The sequence below is a fragment of the Ipomoea nil genome, unplaced genomic scaffold (assembly GCF_001879475.1).
Source record: "Ipomoea nil cultivar Tokyo-kokei standard unplaced genomic scaffold, Asagao_1.1 scaffold1721, whole genome shotgun sequence".
NCBI lineage: Eukaryota > Viridiplantae > Streptophyta > Magnoliopsida > Solanales > Convolvulaceae > Ipomoea > Ipomoea nil.
Window position 1 is genome coordinate 731,302 of NW_017618149.1, and position 18,909 is coordinate 750,210.

At 42.3% G+C, this 18,909-nt stretch overlaps 1 protein-coding gene and 1 long non-coding RNA gene across 3 annotated transcripts; one reads left to right on the top strand and one right to left on the bottom strand.

Annotated features, from left to right (window-relative positions):
- Positions 1-9,937: 9,937 nt before the first annotated feature.
- Positions 9,938-16,407, bottom strand: LOC109191908. The gene is made up of 3 exons (XR_002056015.1): positions 16,397-16,407; positions 10,864-10,873; positions 9,938-9,985 (listed from the first exon to the last, which is right to left on the bottom strand). It is a non-coding gene; the product is annotated as an uncharacterized LOC109191908 (long non-coding RNA).
- On the top strand, positions 10,511-18,198 carry LOC109191907 (ABC transporter A family member 7-like). 2 transcript variants are annotated; one of them, XM_019342589.1, is made up of 18 exons: positions 10,514-10,719; positions 11,136-11,418; positions 11,534-11,613; positions 11,780-11,912; positions 12,059-12,184; positions 12,271-12,392; positions 12,640-12,804; positions 13,048-13,210; positions 13,294-13,419; positions 14,025-14,108; positions 14,957-15,315; positions 15,922-16,122; positions 16,241-16,350; positions 16,430-16,514; positions 16,618-16,746; positions 16,856-16,961; positions 17,455-17,543; positions 17,632-18,198. In XM_019342589.1, the coding sequence occupies exons 1-18, from the start codon at positions 10,663-10,665 to the stop codon at positions 17,941-17,943; spliced, it is 2,730 nt and encodes a 909-aa protein (XP_019198134.1). In that variant the 5' UTR covers positions 10,514-10,662; the 3' UTR covers positions 17,944-18,198. The 2 variants fall into 2 exon arrangements, with proteins under 2 accessions (XP_019198135.1, XP_019198134.1); XM_019342590.1 differs by lacking the exons at positions 16,856-16,961; positions 17,632-18,198 and having other exon boundaries at positions 10,511-10,719; positions 17,455-17,533.
- Positions 18,199-18,909: the final 711 nt, after the last annotated feature.

Sequence of the window (18,909 nt, forward strand, 5' to 3'; positions counted from 1 at the left end):
CGGGTCGGCAGGCTTCTCAACAGCAGCTCCGCTCGGGCCGACGATCTCGATCTCGGGATCGTAGGGGTCCAGCCCAGGGTCGGGGACCTCAGTCGGGAGGGTGGTCAAGACCAGCTCGAGGTCTTCGCCCTCGAGTGCCTCCCTCATGTTGGCCTCTGTCCTTTCCCTCATATCCCTTTGGCCGCTGTTGTACGCCCAATGACCGAAGGACCAGAAGAGCTCGTCCGCAACGGCGTTCTTTCGCATCTGCTGAATGAAAGCCATTCCGGGCTCGACCTCCCGAAAGAAGTGCTCGATCGCAACGGTCGGGTCCGTGCTTTTCTTGGCCGCTTCTTCCCGAGCCTCCTTCTCCTTTTGCAACGCCTTCGACAAGGCGCTCCGGTCGGTCCGAGCCTTCTTCAGCACCTCCTCGGCCTTCTTCAGTTCCCCGGACATCTCCTCCAGCTCCTTAAATCGCCGGTCGGCGACCTTCTTGAGCCTTATGGCCTCAGAGGCCAGTAACGCTTGGCCGTGGAGGGCCGCCCCGATCCGAGATGCCTGCAGAGTATGGCATGTTAGCTTGATGGAGGGTCCTTCATACAAAAGTAAAAGAAGGAAGAACTCTTACCTCGGCCAGCTCACGACCGAGCCGTTCTGCCAGTTGGGTCGGGCTCAGCTTGGTCAGGTCTATCTCGACCGACGTCAGATTGCCGATCCGAGATAGTATGGAGGCATCAGCCATGGCAGACCCGACCGCTGGGCTCGGGCTCTTCTCCGTCCTTTGCCTCTTGTTCCCGGCCGCTTCCTCGACCGCTTTCTCTGTTGTTTGCCCCTTTGGCTTGCTGGTCACTCGGGTGACCAATGTGTCCGAGGCATCCAGGACCCCACCCTCGTCGGTGATGATCGGGATGGGGCACAAGGGTCGGGCAACCGGGATGGAATCCCCTCCCGAAGACCCAGCAGTTGTCTTCTTCTTCCCCAAAGTTATCTTCGTTCGGGGAGGAGACTTTGGAGCTCCGCTGTTGAAGCGTTTTGGCGCCATATCTGCAAAAGAAATAACTACGTTAGCTCGGGAGTAGATTCGTTGCTCGGTGAGTTACGAGCGGGAGAGTTAGTCAAGGATAAACCTGTCTTCTTCCGTTTACCCCGAGTAGGAGGACCTGCTACCACCACGCCCATCGGCACGGGCTTATACTTCTCTTTCAGATCATATACCGGATCTGGTAACCGGGCGGCTTCGAGGCTCCATGCCGATTGGAAGATCTTGTATTCGTGGATCTCGCTTGAGATCCGGACGGCAGCCTCCCGAAGAGCCGGGGTCTCGACCGGCGTGACTTGTTTCCTGAAACGGGTGCTCCAGACTCTGTCGATCGGGAGGATCCATGGGTCGTACTTGACCGAGAAGATCCTCCTTTTCCACCCTTTGTTGTTCCCGGGCAGGCCTGCGATCGAGCACCTTCCCTCTCGGGATTGCACCATCAAGAACCCACCTCCGTAGTTGCCCGAGAGGACCTTCACCTGATAGATGTAGTTGAAGAGCTCCATCGTGCAGGGTACCTTATGCCGAGCACAAATCTGCGGAAAACATGCTATGATGCGATGCGAGTTCGGGCAGATTTGGGCTGGCATGACCTGGTAGTAGCCCAGGAAAGCGGTCAAGATGGCGGTGAACGGGAAGACGACCGGGGCTAGTAGGGAGTCATAGTGCATCCCGATCCACTTGCCCCGGTGACGATTGATAACATTCCCGAGCCGCCGACTTGTGTCGAACTCCACTCGACCGCTTAGTCTTTCCGCGATCCGCGCAGCTTCCCCGTGCGTCAATTCACTCATTTGTTGGGCGACGCTCTCGCTGTTCAAATATTCGAACCCGTCATCCTTGCCGATCTCCGGTTCGGTCATCTCCTCATCGACCGGTTCGCTACTGTCCGGCAGATCGTCTCCTTGAAGAACGATCTCCGGGTGATCCCCTATCACCCGGGTGGGCGTTTCTCTATTAACCTCACTCTCGCGGCCTAAGTTTCCCGAACCGCTCGAGCTCGATCCCGAAGAGTCGCTTGTGCTCGAGGATGCCTGCTGCTCGGGGGCTCGCTCGGGAGCCTTCCCCGGTCGTTGAACGACTTCGGGAGAATCGGACATGATCTCTATCTCCTCGTCGCTGATCTGCTCGAAACCGTGGTCGTAATCTGCGACCGAGACGTTTTGGCTATCCGAGTCCGACATGTGGTTCTACCTAAAGGTCGGTCGGGGTTAGTACGGGGTTCGGGAAGTTAGTTCGGAGTTAGTTCTATCCTATTCCTATGCAAAGTTAAGAACGAAGGAAAAGATAAAGAATTAAGAGCTTACCGGTTGATGATACTTGGAAGAAAACTTGAAGCTTGGTTTGCTCGATTGGTTCGCTGAACTGCTGCTCGGGACTCTCTGAAGGTACCGATTGCTTCAGTGGATTGAGGAAAGTTCAAATGAAGGCCTCAAGGGCCTATTTATAGGAAAGCATTTAGGCGGGAAACCAATCCACTTGCGTGACACGACCCGCACTGATTCCGAGGCGACCGTTGCAGTCGTCGAGGCCAGCAGTGGCCGACACGTGGCGAGGGAGGGAATGACAGCTGGTCGGTCGGTTGGTTGGCCGACGTTTGGGCTTCTTCATCCCGTCCCGTTTTTTCCCGGACGGTAAAAAAGGCCCGGGCTGGGGGGCTTTTTGTAGGGAATATCCCGACCGCCATAGCTCTACCACGACTAAGGTGCCTTCGTCTTTGTCTTTTTGTCTTTGCAGGTAGCAGGTCGGGCTCTTTGTGAAGAACCCGGTCGGGGTCTGACCGGGAGTTGCCCGAGCAGTAGTGTTAACCACCGAGCGGTAGCCCTTTGGCGAGAGAGCTGACAAAGGACACGTGGTAGCTCTTTACGACGACAGATAGGGCACCCGGGAGGATGACACGTGGTGGCTACGTGGAGAACATGCCGAACGGCCAGATTCTTGTCCCCGGCACAGCGGCTATAAATACCCACAGTAGCTACAGTGTAGAGGACTTTTGGACGATCGATAGGTTGTTACTAGAGAATCCCGACCGCAGTCAGTCGGTACTCAGAGCAACCAAGTAGATTGTACTTAGGGCCTTTACCGTGATCAATAAAGTCTTTTACTTGCTTTAATTGGTCTTGGGTTTATTTTATATTGCTTACGTAGAATTAGCAGTATCAGTATACATTATTTGTTAGTTCAAATTCGTGACTTAGTCATCGATCTCTATCCTTAATTTATGTGTTTTTGGTGTTGAAACTAGGGTTCTGTTTCGTTTTTCGTATTCATCTTGTAATTATTTTAGAGGAATAAAGAGAAAAAAATCCCTTTCTGGTTCGGCAAAACGTTTAGTTGCCTGTGAGGAGAAGAAGAGTTTGATTTCTGATAAGAAAAACGTCGACCCTTCCTTGCTACCGGAAAATTAAGAAATCAGCTGTGTAGTCAATGTTACCAGGGTCTCTATCAACGCCCAATCCGTTGGATCCAGCGGCACTAAAAACAATTCAAGCTACAATTGCAAAAAATAATAATAATAATAATAATAATAATAATAATAATAATAATAATAATAATAATAATAATAATCTTGAAAACTGTAAAAAAAAAAAAAAATACTTACGTTTTCATGAGTGCAACACCAGTATATGATTCCACAGAGAGAAGGGAAGAAGAGGGAAACAGTGCAAAAGGAAAAATTATGATTTCCAAACTCACCAATCCATTGTACTTATAGGTAGAAAATATGAGAATTATAAACTTGTATAAATTTTCAAAAAGGAAATGTGTAATTGTGTAATATTATCAATTAATAAATTTTAATTAATTTCCATTTTACATTTGCTTACCAAATAGGTTTTACTACAAAAGTTTGGGCGGGAAAATGAAATAAGAGGATTTTTTATTTTTATTTTTGAAAGCCAACCAATGAATGATTGTATTAATGAATCAAAGCTGCAATGCAGTCTGGAGGGATAGAATCCCAGTACATAGCGTGATCCTGAATAAAAGCTAACGAAGCTAACGTGTGCGCATGCGCATTAATCTGCCTAGAAACATGATTAAACAAGACATAATTAAAAGACGAAGCTAGAGTCCTACATTGGTCAACTACTACTCCAACATAAGACATTATGATAGTTGTATTTTGCCGTATCGCATTTCTCAGCTGTAAACAATCTGTTTGAATCGTTACCGTTGTTATATTCTTCTCCAAAAGCCAGGATAGAGCTTCCTTACATGCTAGTGCCTCCGCCATGAATGGTGACAAACAATTCGATAGTCTCCCATTTTTTGCCGCAATAAAAGATCCCTCCGGAGACAGCAGCACAATACCATACGTTGTTTCCCCCGTGTTCTCCCGATACCCCGCATCCACATAACACCGTGGGGTGGTGTCGGTGTCGCCATCTGCCGTAGCCACCGTGGGAGCCGCCGTGCCACGGCACACCACCTGCCGGTAGGAGTGCAGCGCCGCCGTGGCCTGTCTCCAGGCCGTGATAAGTCGCGGCAGTGTGCCGTCCCATACTGCTGAATTCCTGCATCTCCATAAGCAATAAAGCAAAGCCACCACCGCTGCACTTTGGTCCTCTGTGAACATTGTAAGCACAATTGTTAGCCACTCGGGGAATGAGTTGACAACAATATTTGTTATTGGCAATCCTGAAATATTCCAAACATGTCTAGAATAATCACAATTGATGAATGTATGCATAATATTCTCATGCTCTATCCCACACATTTGGCATGTGGGATCCACTTCCACCCTCTTTATAATCAAGTTGTTAATTGTTGGAAGAATATCACAAACTGCTCTCCACAAAAAAGTCTTCCATTTTGGGGGTATTTTCATTCCCCACATTTTAGTCCATATCTCAAAACTCCCAGGCGAGTGATCATAAATTCCCATAATGTGTCTGTAGGCATTTTTAACTGTGTATATCCCATTGGGGTCATCAGGCCAATACCATGAGTCCTCATATCCTGGACTAACAGGTATCCTTAGTATTCTACTCACATCTTCCTCCTCAAATAAATCTGTCAAAATATGCGGGTCCCAGGTAGCAGTATGCTCATCTATTAAACCTACCACTTTAGCGTGCCTGAGCTCTACAGGCATATCAGTCTGCACCAAAGGGCTAGGACTATTAGGCAACCATGGGTGTCCCCAGATCAGTGTTGTTTTACCATCCCCTATCCTCCTGCGCACCCGTGCCACCACCATGTCATGAGCTGCCATAATACTTCTCCATGAGTGGCTCGGGCATCCTCCTACTTTGGCATCAATAAAAGTGGTATTATGATAGTACCTTGCCTTATAGACTTTTGCAACAAGTGTGTCTGGACTTTTGAGTAGGCGCCATGCCTGTTTTCCCAACATTGCTAAATTAAAATTCCTGAGATCTTTGAATCCCATTCCTCCATATTTCTTTGGGATGCTTAACTTATCCCAGGCTTTCCAGTGTATTCCTCCATTCATACCAGTGCCCCACCAATACTTGTTCATTGTTCTCTGGATTGATAAACATACTGAGTCCGGGATCAAAAAGACACTCATTGAAAAGGTAGGCATAGATTGTGCCACGCTTTTCAATAAAATCTCCTTTCCTGCCTGCGTCAGAAATTTCTTGTTCCATGAGCTTATTCTCTGTTTTATCTTATCCTCAATATATGAGAACACTGCCCTCTTGTTCCTCCTCACAAAAGATGGTAATCCCAGATATTTCCCAAAATTGGGTGCCTGGTCTACCTGTAAGCAAACCGCCACCTCCTCCCTATCCTCCACACTGGTATTTCTGCTAAAACAGACACTGGATTTGTGATAATTTACCTTCTGTACTGAGAGCTCCTCATATCGTCCTAGACACTGTTTAATTACTCCCGCCTCCTCCCCATCTGCTCTAAAAAATAATAGGCTATCATCTGCAAAAAATAGATGTGATATCTGGGGGGCTCCCCTAGCAACCCTGCAACCATGTATTGAGCCAGACATCTGCGCTCTTTGCAATAATACAGATAACCCTTCTGCACATATGAGGAATAAATATGGGGACAAAGGATCCCCTGCCGCAACCCCCTAGTTGGTGTTACACCTCCACTATGAACACCATTAATTAAGATGTTATACTGGACAGTGGTAACACACTGCATTAACAAATTAATCCACCGGTCCTCAAAACCCATTACCTCCAACATCTGTCTCAGGAACTGCCATTCCATCCTATCATACGCCTTGGCCATATCCAATTTCAACGCTGCCCACCCCTTCCTTCCACACTGTTTTCTATTCAAGTAATGCCCCACCTCCGCCGCTATCAAAATATTATCAGTAATAAGTCTCCCAGGGATAAAAGCACTTTGGGCCTCAGATATGAGGCTCCCCATGAGCGGTTTCATCCTGTTGGCTATTACCTTTGCCATGATCCTGTACAGAACATTACTCAGAGCTATTGGCCTCATATCAGCTACTGTCTCAGGCACATCTTTCTTCGGGATTAAGACCACATTAGTATCATTCAATCCTTCAGGCAACGAGCCTGAGTTCAACCAATTCACAATAAAATTAGACACATCTCCCCCCACAACATCCCAAAATTCTTGGTAAAATCCAAGATTCATACCATCCGGTCCTGGTGCTTTGTCAGGGAACATTGCAAATAAAGCACACTTGACCTCTTCTAATTCAAACTGGCGGAGAAGCTTAGTGTTCTGCTCACTAGTCACACGGGGGGCAAAATTATCAAACATGGGATCCTCACACGCAGTGTTTGATGATGTAAAAATAGCAGCATAATATTCTAAGACAATTTTCTTCATATTATCTCCCTCCACCCATGCACCCATATCATCTTTTAATCTAGGAATATAATTTTTCCTTCTACGAGCAGAAGCGTACCTGTGATAGAACTTGGTATTGCAGTCCGCACCGCGGAGCCAGTGCTGCTTCGCCCGCTGCCTCCAAAACACATCCTCCTGCATCTCCAACTGTACTAGTCTCTCCTCAATCTCGCGAAATTCAGCCAATGCAGCCGAATCTTGTCTGTGCCGTATCTCATCCTGCTCTTTCCTCAATTGCTTGATGCGGTCTCCAAACTTATGCCAATGCTCCCCACCCCACCGCATTAGCCTTCCCCCACAATGCTGCTGACAATCCAACAGCCCCTTATCCCTACCATCCTGCCAGGCTGTCTCCACCACCCTCCGACAACCGTCATCATGAATCCATGCCATCTCAAAGCGGAATCGTTTCGGTCCCCCATATCTGCGGCCACGCACTACATCAGTGTTTAAAAAGAGAGCGGAGTGATCAGACTTTCGGGTTAGAATATTTTCGACCCACGCCTCAGTATTCAGTGTAGTCCATCGTGTAGACACCAACACCTTATCCAACCTTTCCTCCATCCATCTATCAGTCCCTTTCCCCTTCTCCCATGTAAACTGGTGACCCCGCATTGGCAATTGAACCAGCCCACAATTGTAAACAGTATCCCCAAACCCTCTCAACAGACTATCCGGGTGAGGATTCCCGCCTCTCTTCTCATGTTGGTATAATAAATCATTGAAATCCCCCAACGCCACCCATGGCAGTGTAGACTTATCCCTTAACCCACTTAATAATTGCCACGCCTCCCTGCGTCTATGTCTCTGTGGAAATCCATAGAAGCATGTCATCCGCCATACTTTTTCCTTAACAGCCACCTCCACATCCACATAATTCTTCGAATAACTTAACAGTCTAGCAGTATTATTCTTTCGCCATAATAATGCTAATCCACCTCCTCCCCTAACTGGATCCACATAAAACAGACCCTCAAAACCAATTTTAACTCGCAATCTTTCTGCATGACTCCGATCTACCTTTGTTTCCATTAAGTAGACGAAATCGGGCTTCTTACGGGACACCATGTCCACCACCTCACCAACTGTCTGTGGATTGCCCAAGCCACGACAGTTCCAGCTTATTGTACTCATTGAGATGGGCGGGCCTGACCAACAGGACCCGCCGTAAATCCGTTTTTTGAGAGCTCAGACATCACTACATCTCCTGCATCCATCCTTATACCACCACCACCCATCTCGTCCCCCCTCCTTCTCTTAACCGCCGCAACCACCACACCCTCACCCGCCCCCTCACCCGCAACCCCAACCCGTGCACCCCCTTCACTCACACCATCCCCAAAGCCGTAACCCCCACATTCCCCTCCCTTCTCAACCCATCTTTCTCCTTCCCGTCCAATGATCTCAACCACGGGTCCCCCACCTGCCTAGGCCCCTGGCTACCACCCCCCGCCTTCAGGTCCGCCGTATATGGAAATTTATCCGCAGTGAGCCCCGATTTCCTTGCCAGCTTACAGAACTTATATGCATGCCCCAGTAAACCACAGTAAAAGCAAAAATTATGTAAACGTTCGTAACGGAAGTTTACCCAGCAGCTTGACTTATCCCGTTTAATTAGCTTCATTCTTCGTTTTAGCGGCTTTTCCACCGGGATTGACACACGGACCCGGTGAAACGTCTTCCATGGTGCCCCCGGGTAACGATCATCAACTTTTACAAACGTACCAATAAAATTGGCCGCTTGTTCAAGAACCGCTTCCGATGTATATCCCAGCGGCAAGTCATAAAGCTGCACCCACATATCCACCGACTTCAACTCAACCGCAGCCGGCCTTGCACCCGGTTCCACCTGTTTACAAACTAGGGTGCTGTTTTCAAACGACCACGGTCCTTCATCAAGGACCCTCTGCATATCCGTTTCATCATAAAAGATGAACATAAACAATCCCGGTTGAATTTCTGTAACATGCATACCCCACACTGGTTGCCAAACCGAGGCCATCACTTGCCGCATATACTCCAACTTGACCACCTTCGTTGTCAAAAATCTGCCCACACACACCCACCGTTGTTCTTCCTCCTCCGCCACCACCCCGACACCCTCCCCCACCGGCTCAAAGCCGATTTCCTCCTCCTCCTCAATCACAATATCGGCCCAACGCTGCGTTAGACGCTCAATAATCCCATCCGCCCGGTCGAGGATCGGTGGTTCCTCGTCAGCCCCATGCCCTGCCGGTGTCGTTGCCGTAAATTCCATTCGTCCGTCACACACTGCTTCTGCCGTATACCGGTACTGTCGGACGTAAACCAGCAGTAATAAACGGTCGCGATGTCTCTGTTGTAGCCCGTCGGTTGTCGAATGTGTATCAGTAGTAAGAATCGATCGCGATTAGACATGACCACGGTTCCGGTTTCGGTCCGGTTCCGGTTCGGAACCGGCGGTTCCGGTTCCGTATTTGGTCGAACCGGAACCGGAACCTTATATTAAGGTTCCGGTTCCGGTTCCGGAACCGCCGGTTCTAACCGGTATTTTTTTTTTTTTTTTTTTTTTTTTTTTTTTTTTTTTGTAAATTGTAAGTTTTTAAGTATTGTTAGGCCTTGAGTTTGAGTAAATTTTTTTTTTTTTTTAAAGATGACAGTTGTAACTTGTAAGTTTAAGTGGAATAAAATGTTTAACTTTGCTATGTTTTAATACAAAGACCTTATGAGAATAGCGACCAGAGAGCATTGAAACTAATAAAGGCAATTCTTAGGCCATTAATGATTAGGATAACAAAGGAAACAAAAGACAATAAATTTTTCATTGTCATTTGTTTCCTTTATTTTTCTAAACATTAATAGACTAAGAATTACCTTTATCAGTTTCAATACTCTCTGGTCACTACTCCTATAAGGTCTTTATATTAATTTATTCATAGCAAAATTAAGTAATTTATTTCACTTAAACTAAAAAAAAAAATTAATAATTTTAAAAATGCAAAATTTAATAATTTTGCTTTTTTTTTTTTATTTTTTCGGTTTGGAACCGGAACCGTCCGGTTCCGAACCGGAACCGGCGGTTCCGGTTCCAATATTATAGGAACCTTAACCGGGATAGCACAGTGACGGTTCCGGTTACGGTTCCGGTTTGAACCGGAACCGTGGTCACCCCTAATCGCGATTCGATCAAGAAGAGCAAGAAAAACGTCGGAAACGCTAAGAAAACCCTAGCAAAGAGGCAAAACCCTAGAGAGAATTTCTAGAGAGAGAAGTCGATTTTTCTTAGGTCAATTTTAATTTTTGAAATAAGAGGATTTTATTTATATATATATATATATATATATATATATATATATATATATAGATTGTACAGAAATATTTTAGTCCAATTTAACAAACCTTAAAATTTATAAATAAAATATGTAAATTTATAATTTTACACCAAAAAAATTAATTTAATAGTAATATTTATGAATTATTAAAAATTAAAACATATATATACACGTGTAATTCGGTTAACCAAATTGCTCTCCCGGAAATTGTGGCCTGTGGGTTCGAGCTTAGTAAAAAAAAAAAAAATATCTAATTAAATTTACACTTAATGAAATAAAAATTCTTGACTTCAATAAAAGTCACGGCCTCAACTTAAAACTGGCTTACAGAACATCACCTAAGTGGAATTTAACTTTGGATACATCTATTTAGCAAGGCGAATTGATAAAGACATCATTTGTCTATATTTATACATATATATGTATAATTATGTATATTGTGTGATGATGACATTGTATATTTTGATGTTTTCTGATATCTGTTTGACTGGTTCTTCTTCCTGACAGAGTTCATCCATGGCAGGCTTTGGAAATCAAGCAAACGCTTTGTTCAGAAAAAACCTCACTTATCAAGTACATCACTGATACCCAATTTTTATTACTTTTCTCTTATTCTCAATGATTTTACAGTGCAGATATCAGTTTTAATTGTTAGGGTTTTATTGCTTTCCTGGTAATCCATCAAATGTATAGTAGGAGTGACATGGGTCATTGGACCTAGAATTATCTTGTCATAATTTGAAAAGTTCACAATCTTGATGAGATTGAGAATTTCTTGCTTGTGTGTGAGAGAGAGAGAATCTTGGTAGTGATCAGAAGTACAAGGTGATATCTATCACCTGAGCTAACTAGTCAGCTCTAACCTATTATTTAAATCTAAGATTATAATTTTTCTGGGAAAGGAAATGATAGTTTCAAATCTAGGGAAGTTTTAAATTTGAGGGTTCATGACTTCTAAATATTGTGAATTAATTTTCAACCTATTTCAGAAGCGACGATTGAGGTCACATTTGAAGGCCTTCTTCTTCCCTGTTGTCCTCTTTATATTGCTTCTTGTTTTGCAAATCATCACCAAGAGGATCAAACGCGATAAGATTTCTGCAATAATCCCTAATGAGTTTCCTCCATTGTTGCAAGTTCCTTCTCCCCAGTTTCGAGCTGTGAGGGATGGCTCTATTCCATTTCCAGATTTGCCCGATGCTTCGTGCCGGGAAACTGGTTCATGTCCAGCAACTGTACTTATCACCGGAAACAACATAACTCTAGGAGAAAGTACACATTCTCGTATTTCTTGGATTACAATTATAGAGAAGAATTGTATTGTGAAATCACAACTTTTTTTGTTTTTTTCCTATTTCTTCTGACATTAAGCATTGAATTTTGGTAGGCCTGGCTGGAAAAATGTTTACAGATTCTTTCAATCTGAATTCCTCCATTGATAAAGATAGTATTGCTAGCGGCACTTTTGTAAGTTTTCTTTTGTTTACTTTTTGATTTCGTGTTTCTTTATGGCTTCCAGTTTGATGTTCTCATGTTTTGACTTCAAATTTTGGGCTGTATTTCTGGTGGTAGTACTATTAGTCTCATGATTTTTGTTCTTTCTTTCTGCTCTATGATTTGAAAAATATTCCAGGGGACCAACTATAGCTTCTCCACCCATGGTGAAGACATTATTCCTTTTCGAATGCCAATCTATAATATACAATCAAAATGCACAAATTTGTCCTCTATTTCAGTCCCGGTGAACTCATTTGACGATGTGAAAGGTATTTCAGAATACATCTGACTTCAGGCCTAAGTTTAATTTGATCTGTTTGTTGCTCTATTTTCTTTGGAATGGATGTACTGTTGCCATCTCTCTGGGATTCTATCTCAATGAAATAACATATCTTTACACTTATGTCTATCATAGATTTAGAAGTCCTTTGTGTTCGAGGACAACATGTTTGGCGCAAAAGCTATTCAGAGATTAACGATGAGCTTTCCAAAGGGTACAAAGATGGGAATACAGAGGGGAGTATAAATGAGATAATGGCTGGTGAGTTCCACGGGCATGTACTTTCGTTCTGGACATACATATTTGGATATGAGTACAGTTTTTTTATTATTGTGCTTCCAACACAGCTTACGACTTCCTGGATACAAGTGAAAAGAATTTCAATATCCACATAGCGTACAATTCCACTTATGCTGGCATGGATCATAGTGATGTTAATGAATTGCGGGTATCACGTTCTGAGAATATGGTATGCTTTATGAGATCCCTAATTTCTGTGCTTCTTTATCCACTCACAAATTCTTGAAGAATCAAGATTGCGTTCCCAATTTCTCTTTGCATTTTTAAAAACAACCATTTTTTATTTAATATGTTTAGTTATTGCTATTGGTTTTACATACAATTTGGTCTACTTCAATTCTATGATTTTAATGCAAATGTGTGAGTGACTTGGTATCCTTTCCTCGCTTCATTTGAGAATCATTTCACTCATGCAGGCTTCAAATGCCTACCTCCAATTTTTACGAGGCCCCTCCATGGAGGTGATTTTACAGTCGGTGGGAGAAATGCCCACACCTGGTGGACTTTCAAGGCCAGATGATGTGGCATCATCGACGATTGGCTCGATCTTTTTTACTTGGGTCATTCTGCAATTATTCCCGGTAAATGTCTGGCTTTGTTTGCATTGAATGCTTATGTTGTATATCTCTGTGAAGTTCTTCTCCAGCAGTCTTTATTTTCTGAATCTGTATAGCTGCGCTGATGATTTTTTTTTTTTTTTTTTTAATTTTATTTTTTATTTTTTTTTCTATTTAACTTAATATTCATTCATGAATTTTCAAGTTAGCCAATATCCAATGTTGTCCTTGATTTCTTATTTTTCTCTCTTTTTCAAAATTTTCCAGGTTGTATTATCAGCTCTAGTTTATGAGAAGCAACAAAACTTGCGAATAATGATGAAAATGCATGGTCTTGGAGACGCTCCTTATTGGGTGAATATGTACCTGTATTTCTTCACCGTATGTTTAGTCTACATGTTCTGCTTTGTTTTGGTCGGTTCATTGACAGGTAATAACCGAGCAAGTGAACTAGATTGTTTCCCATCTATGCATCGATCTAAATATGCTCCAACGCATTTGATTGCTTTGCAGGGTTGATAATCTTTAGATTGAATTCTTATGCTGTCCAATTCCTCTTTTACTTCATCTTTACAAACTTGCAAATATCAATGGCCTTTCTGTTTGCTGCATTCTTCAAAAGTCTAAAGGCTGCTACAGGTAATGTTTGTACAAAACTGGCTGCAATTTTTGGGTAATATTTCACTGGAAAAAGGGTCAAATAGGCCCTCCAACTTTACATGAAAGTGCAATTAGACCCTTGAACTTATGAACGGTACGATTAAACATTCTAACTTATTAAAATCGGTCAAATAAGTCCAATTACCGTTGGTTACCTGTAAGCACGCTGTTGACTGCCGTTCACAAAAAATAAGGATTGGACTGTTCGCCTTCTTCCGATCGACGAAGAAGGAGACCAGTCTGGTTGCCTTCTTCTTCAGATAGAAGGCTTCGATTGAAGGCGACCATACGTGGTTGCCTTCTCCGGTTGCCTTTTCTTCAAAGAAGGCGACCAGTGATCGTTCGTTGGTCGCTGGTTGTCGGTTTTTCTCCCGGAGCACCGTCGGAACCCTAACGACATGCTATTATAGGTCACTAACCGGCTATTGGGCCCAGATGCGCCAAAATGACAAGTTGAAGTGTTTAATTGCACTTTTCAACAATTTACAGGCTTAATTGCATTTTCGTGTAAAGTTAGAGGATCTATTTGATCTTTTTCCCTATTTCACATGGATTTTGATTGTAACTGTAAATGTTGCATGCAGTGGTTGCTTATATAATTGTCTTTGGAACTGGCATCCTGGCTACTCTTGTTTTCCAGCCCTTGATCGACGATCCTTCCTTTCCTCGTAAGTATCAACCATCAACTGTCTCTTAAACTGCTACAAACAGAGTGAGAGATTTTCATTTTTTATGATAAGTTAAGTTCATAGGCTGAGGTCGATGGCAGTGGTAACAAATTTTCGAAAATGGGTATCACAAATTGGGTGAATTGAGTGAAAATGTGTGTGCAAGAGTTTTAGGTAGAGGCGGCCATAAGTTGGGTTGAGTCTTCCCTTAGGGAGGACTTCACTCGAACCACTTGTCCTATGGTTTGGGTTGGTCTCGGGTAAGTTTGCGATTGATGAAAAATTGAGAGTGACATAGTAGGGATGGTTTGGGTTGGGCACGGGTCAATTTCGGATTGATGAACAGTGGCCGGGTGTCCCTTCCGGCTAGTGCTCCACTGCGATCAGTGCCCCCGTCATCGTCCAGCCCAATCCTCGCCTATATCATATTGCATTGTGAACTTGGTAAAAAAATTATGTGTCTGTAAACAAATTAAAGACACATAACATGGTAATTACAGACACATGATAACTATAGATACATAAATTGTTATTGCAGATCTGCAGTTAACATATTATGTACGAGTTAACAATTTATGTGTATGTAGTTATCATGTTACGTGTCTGTACGGTTATTGAAGTGATCAGAAAAATACTTCCAATTTCTGTTTTCCAAGTGATCATTGCAATTCAATATGCATTTAGTGCATAATGTAGCTCTTGTTGCAACTTTCACTGAATTTGGGTTCTTATAGTGCATCTGTTAAATGTTGTTCCCAGAACGTAATTTGCAGTATCTATTTAGTGAAGTATATTTGTAGTAATACTTGTCACAAACAACAAATAACAGAGGTTTTTCTTTATTATAGGAAGTTGGATTATAGTTATTGAACTATACCCTGGATTCTCTCTGTATAGAGGGTTGTATGAGCTCTCCAAATATGCAGAAGGTGGACATAAAGTTGGGACTTTTGGGATGCTCTGGGAATATCTAAGTTATAGCACAAATGGAATGCGGGAGGTTCTGATTATCACAACCACGGAATGGTTGGTGTTTCTAGTCATTGCGTACTACCTAGATCAAGTCATATCATCTGGAAGTGGCACCGCTAGAAGTCCGCTATTTTGTCTGCGAAGATCTCCAAAGAAGCTTTTATCGTCGGTTCAGAAACCGCCTCAGAACAATGAATCTGCTATACAAATGGAAAATGATGATGTGGCACAGGAGGTAACTCGTAATGCTTTTGTTAAATATATGAGTTTGTATTATGGAAGTTATAGGGGGGTGTTTGGTAAATAGCTGTTAGCTGATTGAGTTAGTGGGTTTGACTAGTTGATAGCATTAGCTGATTGTAGAAAGATGGGAATATTAGCTGTTAGCTGGTAGCTGATAGCTGATTACACAGACTTTTTCAAAAAGCTAATCGAAAAAGCTGCTTTTTGAATTTTTGTGTTTTGGAGCAATAAGTTATTACAAAAAGCTAATTAATCAAACACTCATATTGGTTCTTTAACCAAGTCAAACAGCTAATAGTAGTCAAACAAGCCAAAATTGACTGATAGGCTAACTATTTTACCAAACAGGGCCTATAGTAAATCCAATATATGCTGGCTAATAGGAAAAGATTCATATGATTACATTGATATGATTGGCAGGCTGTTTCTGCTTCCCCTTAGTTTGTTTTTAGCAACATTGGTAAAATATTCTTTACACAATTGTGTTTTTCGTGTTCCTTTGATCTGGTTTCAAAGCATCATATCTTTTCATTTTTTGGTGAAATATTCCAAAAGAAGAGATCGATCATTTTTAACCGTAAACTTCATTGCTTTCCAGAGGAGGAAGGTTGAGCAATTGCTAAGTGAAAAGAATCCAAATTATACCACCATCTGCTATAACCTCAAAAAGGTGTATCCAGGAAAGGACGGGAATCCTGAAAAGTTTGCGGTAAAAGGATTAACTCTAGCATTAAAACGAGGGGAATGTTTTGGTATGCTCGGTCCAAACGGTGCAGGCAAAACTACTTTTATTAGTATGGTTAGTAACGATATGAAGCAGGACAGTACAACTTGTGTATTATATATAGTTTCTATTTTGTTATTCATGGTTGTTATCCAAACTAGTTTCTTCGTAATAATTTGGTTTTAATTGATAGATGACTGGACTCTTGAATCCAAGCTCTGGGACAGCATATGTCGAGGGTCTTGATTTGCGAAGTCAAATGGGGCAAATATATCAGAGCATGGGTATTTGTCCCCAAGACAGGTACATATATATTATCATCTTTGGACCGCTCAATATTTGAACTCACACCATTTTATTCATTTCTTGAATGATTATATAGCTTGTTATGGGGTAACCTAACTGGAAGGGAGCACTTACTTTTCTATGGTAGACTCAAAAATCTCAAAGGGGCTGCCTTAATCCAGGTGAGTGAGTCTAACCCTTCACGAGAAAATCATATATATATATATATATAGTCTGCAATTTTAAGCACCGATATGAATATATGATCCAGTTTCATCACAACAGGCAGTGGAAGAATCTCTCAAAAACTTTAACCTGTTCCACGGAGGAGTTGCTGATAGACTTGCGGGGAAATATAGTGGAGGCATGAGGCGAAGACTCAGTGTAGCGATTGCTTTGATCGGTGATCCCAAGGTATAATACAATTCTGAGCTTCTCAACTTGTACATGTTTTGAGGTTTTGCCACTTGGAGAAGCTAAGCTAGCTGATTATATCGCATACAAATCTTGAAAATTTTTGAAGATTGTCTATCTGGATGAGCCCAGCACTGGCCTTGATCCAGCTTCAAGAAAACTGTTGTGGGATGTTGTTAAGCGTGCAAAACAAGATAGATCCATCCTTCTCACCAGTATACCACTTCTCTCTGTTTTAATATACATAATGTTCTTAGCATTCCTAGCGTTTTCATTTTAAGAGTTAATACTAGCTGGGGTCCTCCGAGTATAGTGGCACTGCCACATTTAGTCCTAAACTTTCAGTTTAATCACTCGTGGTCCTTCAACTTTCAAATTTTTAAGCATCCCTGGTCCTAACTTTGCCCTTACTTAAACTAACGGAAGGACCACAACTGGTTAAATTTGAAAGTTAGTTAAAGGACCACTGGTGGTTAAGTTGAAAGTTTAGGACTAAACGTGGCGGTGCCACTAGATTCGGACCCTAGCTGGTATTAATTTTTTTTTTTTTTAAATAAAACTCATTTTGTATTGAGCCTGTAGGCATTTGAACTGAACAAATTGAATCCATTCTTGTCTTTAATAAGCTTTTCCATGCAAGAAAGCAGAGGATTATTACATAGTTTATAGTCTTACTAATCTAACTAAGCAAGTTTTACCATGGTTCAGCACATTCCATGGAAGAGGCAGAATATCTTTGCGACCGCATAGGAATCTTTGTGGATGGGAACTTCCAGTGTCTCGGAAGCATAGACGAGGTAAATAACACCATTCAATTATTCATCTCGTTTTGTCTGATCATATATAAACAACCTGCATTATCGCCCTGCTCGATCTATGAAACAGCTGAAGGTTAGATATGGAGGATCGTACATGTTCACAGTAACTACAACGACATCTGAACAAGACGAAATGGAAGTGCAAAACTTGGTTAAACATCTATCTGGGAACGCGAAGAAGACGTATCAGTTGAGTGGGACACAAAAATTCGAGCTGCCAAAGAATGAGGTTAAAATCTCGGATGTTTTCCAGACAGTGAAGCTTGCAAAGCAGAGGTGTAATGTACTGTCTTGGGGTTTAGCTGACACAACATTGGAGGATGTTTTCATCAAGGTGGCTACTCAGCCTCAACCATCAACAATAACTGCTACATCATAGGGGTAATCCCGGCCAGCCAAGATGGCTAAGGATACAAATTAAACTTGTAACCACAAGGTCGTAAGTTTGAATTCCAGTCCTCTTGGTTTGAGTCGGTTACCTATACTGGTTTGTCTCATTGTAATCTTTTGCCAACTAGAGTCATAAGACAGAGTTTGCACTTATTCCGTGCACACATTCAATTCGGATATAATGACTGCAGATTTCCCTCTATTATGCCGTATTGTCTACAAAGAAAAGTCATGCAATACTTAACTTTTTGTCATTAATATTTGCAAAATATTGTCAATATGGAAATACATATAAATTATTAAAATAATAGCTTATACGGTAGTATATATAATCATTTAAAAATTAAAAAGGAAAAAAGGGAGCGATAAGAGTAAATTAAAAATCTTATGGTCAATTCAAGTGTAATGGTTAATTTCACATAATTTTTTTTGGAAAAAATGTCAAATTGGTCCCCTAAGTTGACCGGATAGTGCAATTGGGTCCCTTAATTAAAAAAAGTTTCATTTAGACCCCCTAAACCTGTAAAATTCTTCAATTAAGTCTAAGTTTAACAAGTTAAGCCATTAAATGGTTGACACGTGTCTTTTTAAAATATTTTTTTTTTGTTTTTTTAATAAATTTTATTTATTAAAATATATATTATATAAAATAAAAAAAAAAAAACCACCGGCTGTGGCTGCCTAGCATCGGAGTCTGCGTCGTCGCTTGCAGGGAGGAGGAGCTCTTGTGCGCCGTCAATCCAACAGATCGAGCTAGCTGCGTAGTCAATCCACCGCCTGAAGTGTTGTTGCAGTGCTTGCTGCCTTGCCGTTGGAAGCTCAAAACTCAGTTGTTGGCTTCGTCGCAGATCCAGACGGGAGTGAGAGACAGGCAGCCTTCCCCTCTTAAAGCAAGAAAAGAAATAACTTAAAGCAAAGACGCCATTTATGCATCTGAAGCAATAGTAATTTAAAG

What these genes read in the sequence shown, in the direction of transcription:
- LOC109191907 (XM_019342589.1), top strand. Translation starts at nt 10,663, where the DNA reads ATGGCAGGCTTTGGAAATCAAGCAAACGCTTTGTTCAGAAAAAACCTC. An exon ending in TCATTCTGCAATTATTCCCG is followed by an intron (nt 12,805 to 13,047) that starts GTAAATGTCTGG and finishes AAAATTTTCCAG; the next exon opens with GTTGTATTATCAGCTCTAGT. An exon ending in GTCTCGGAAGCATAGACGAG is followed by an intron (nt 17,544 to 17,631) that starts GTAAATAACACC and finishes TCTATGAAACAG; the next exon opens with CTGAAGGTTAGATATGGAGG.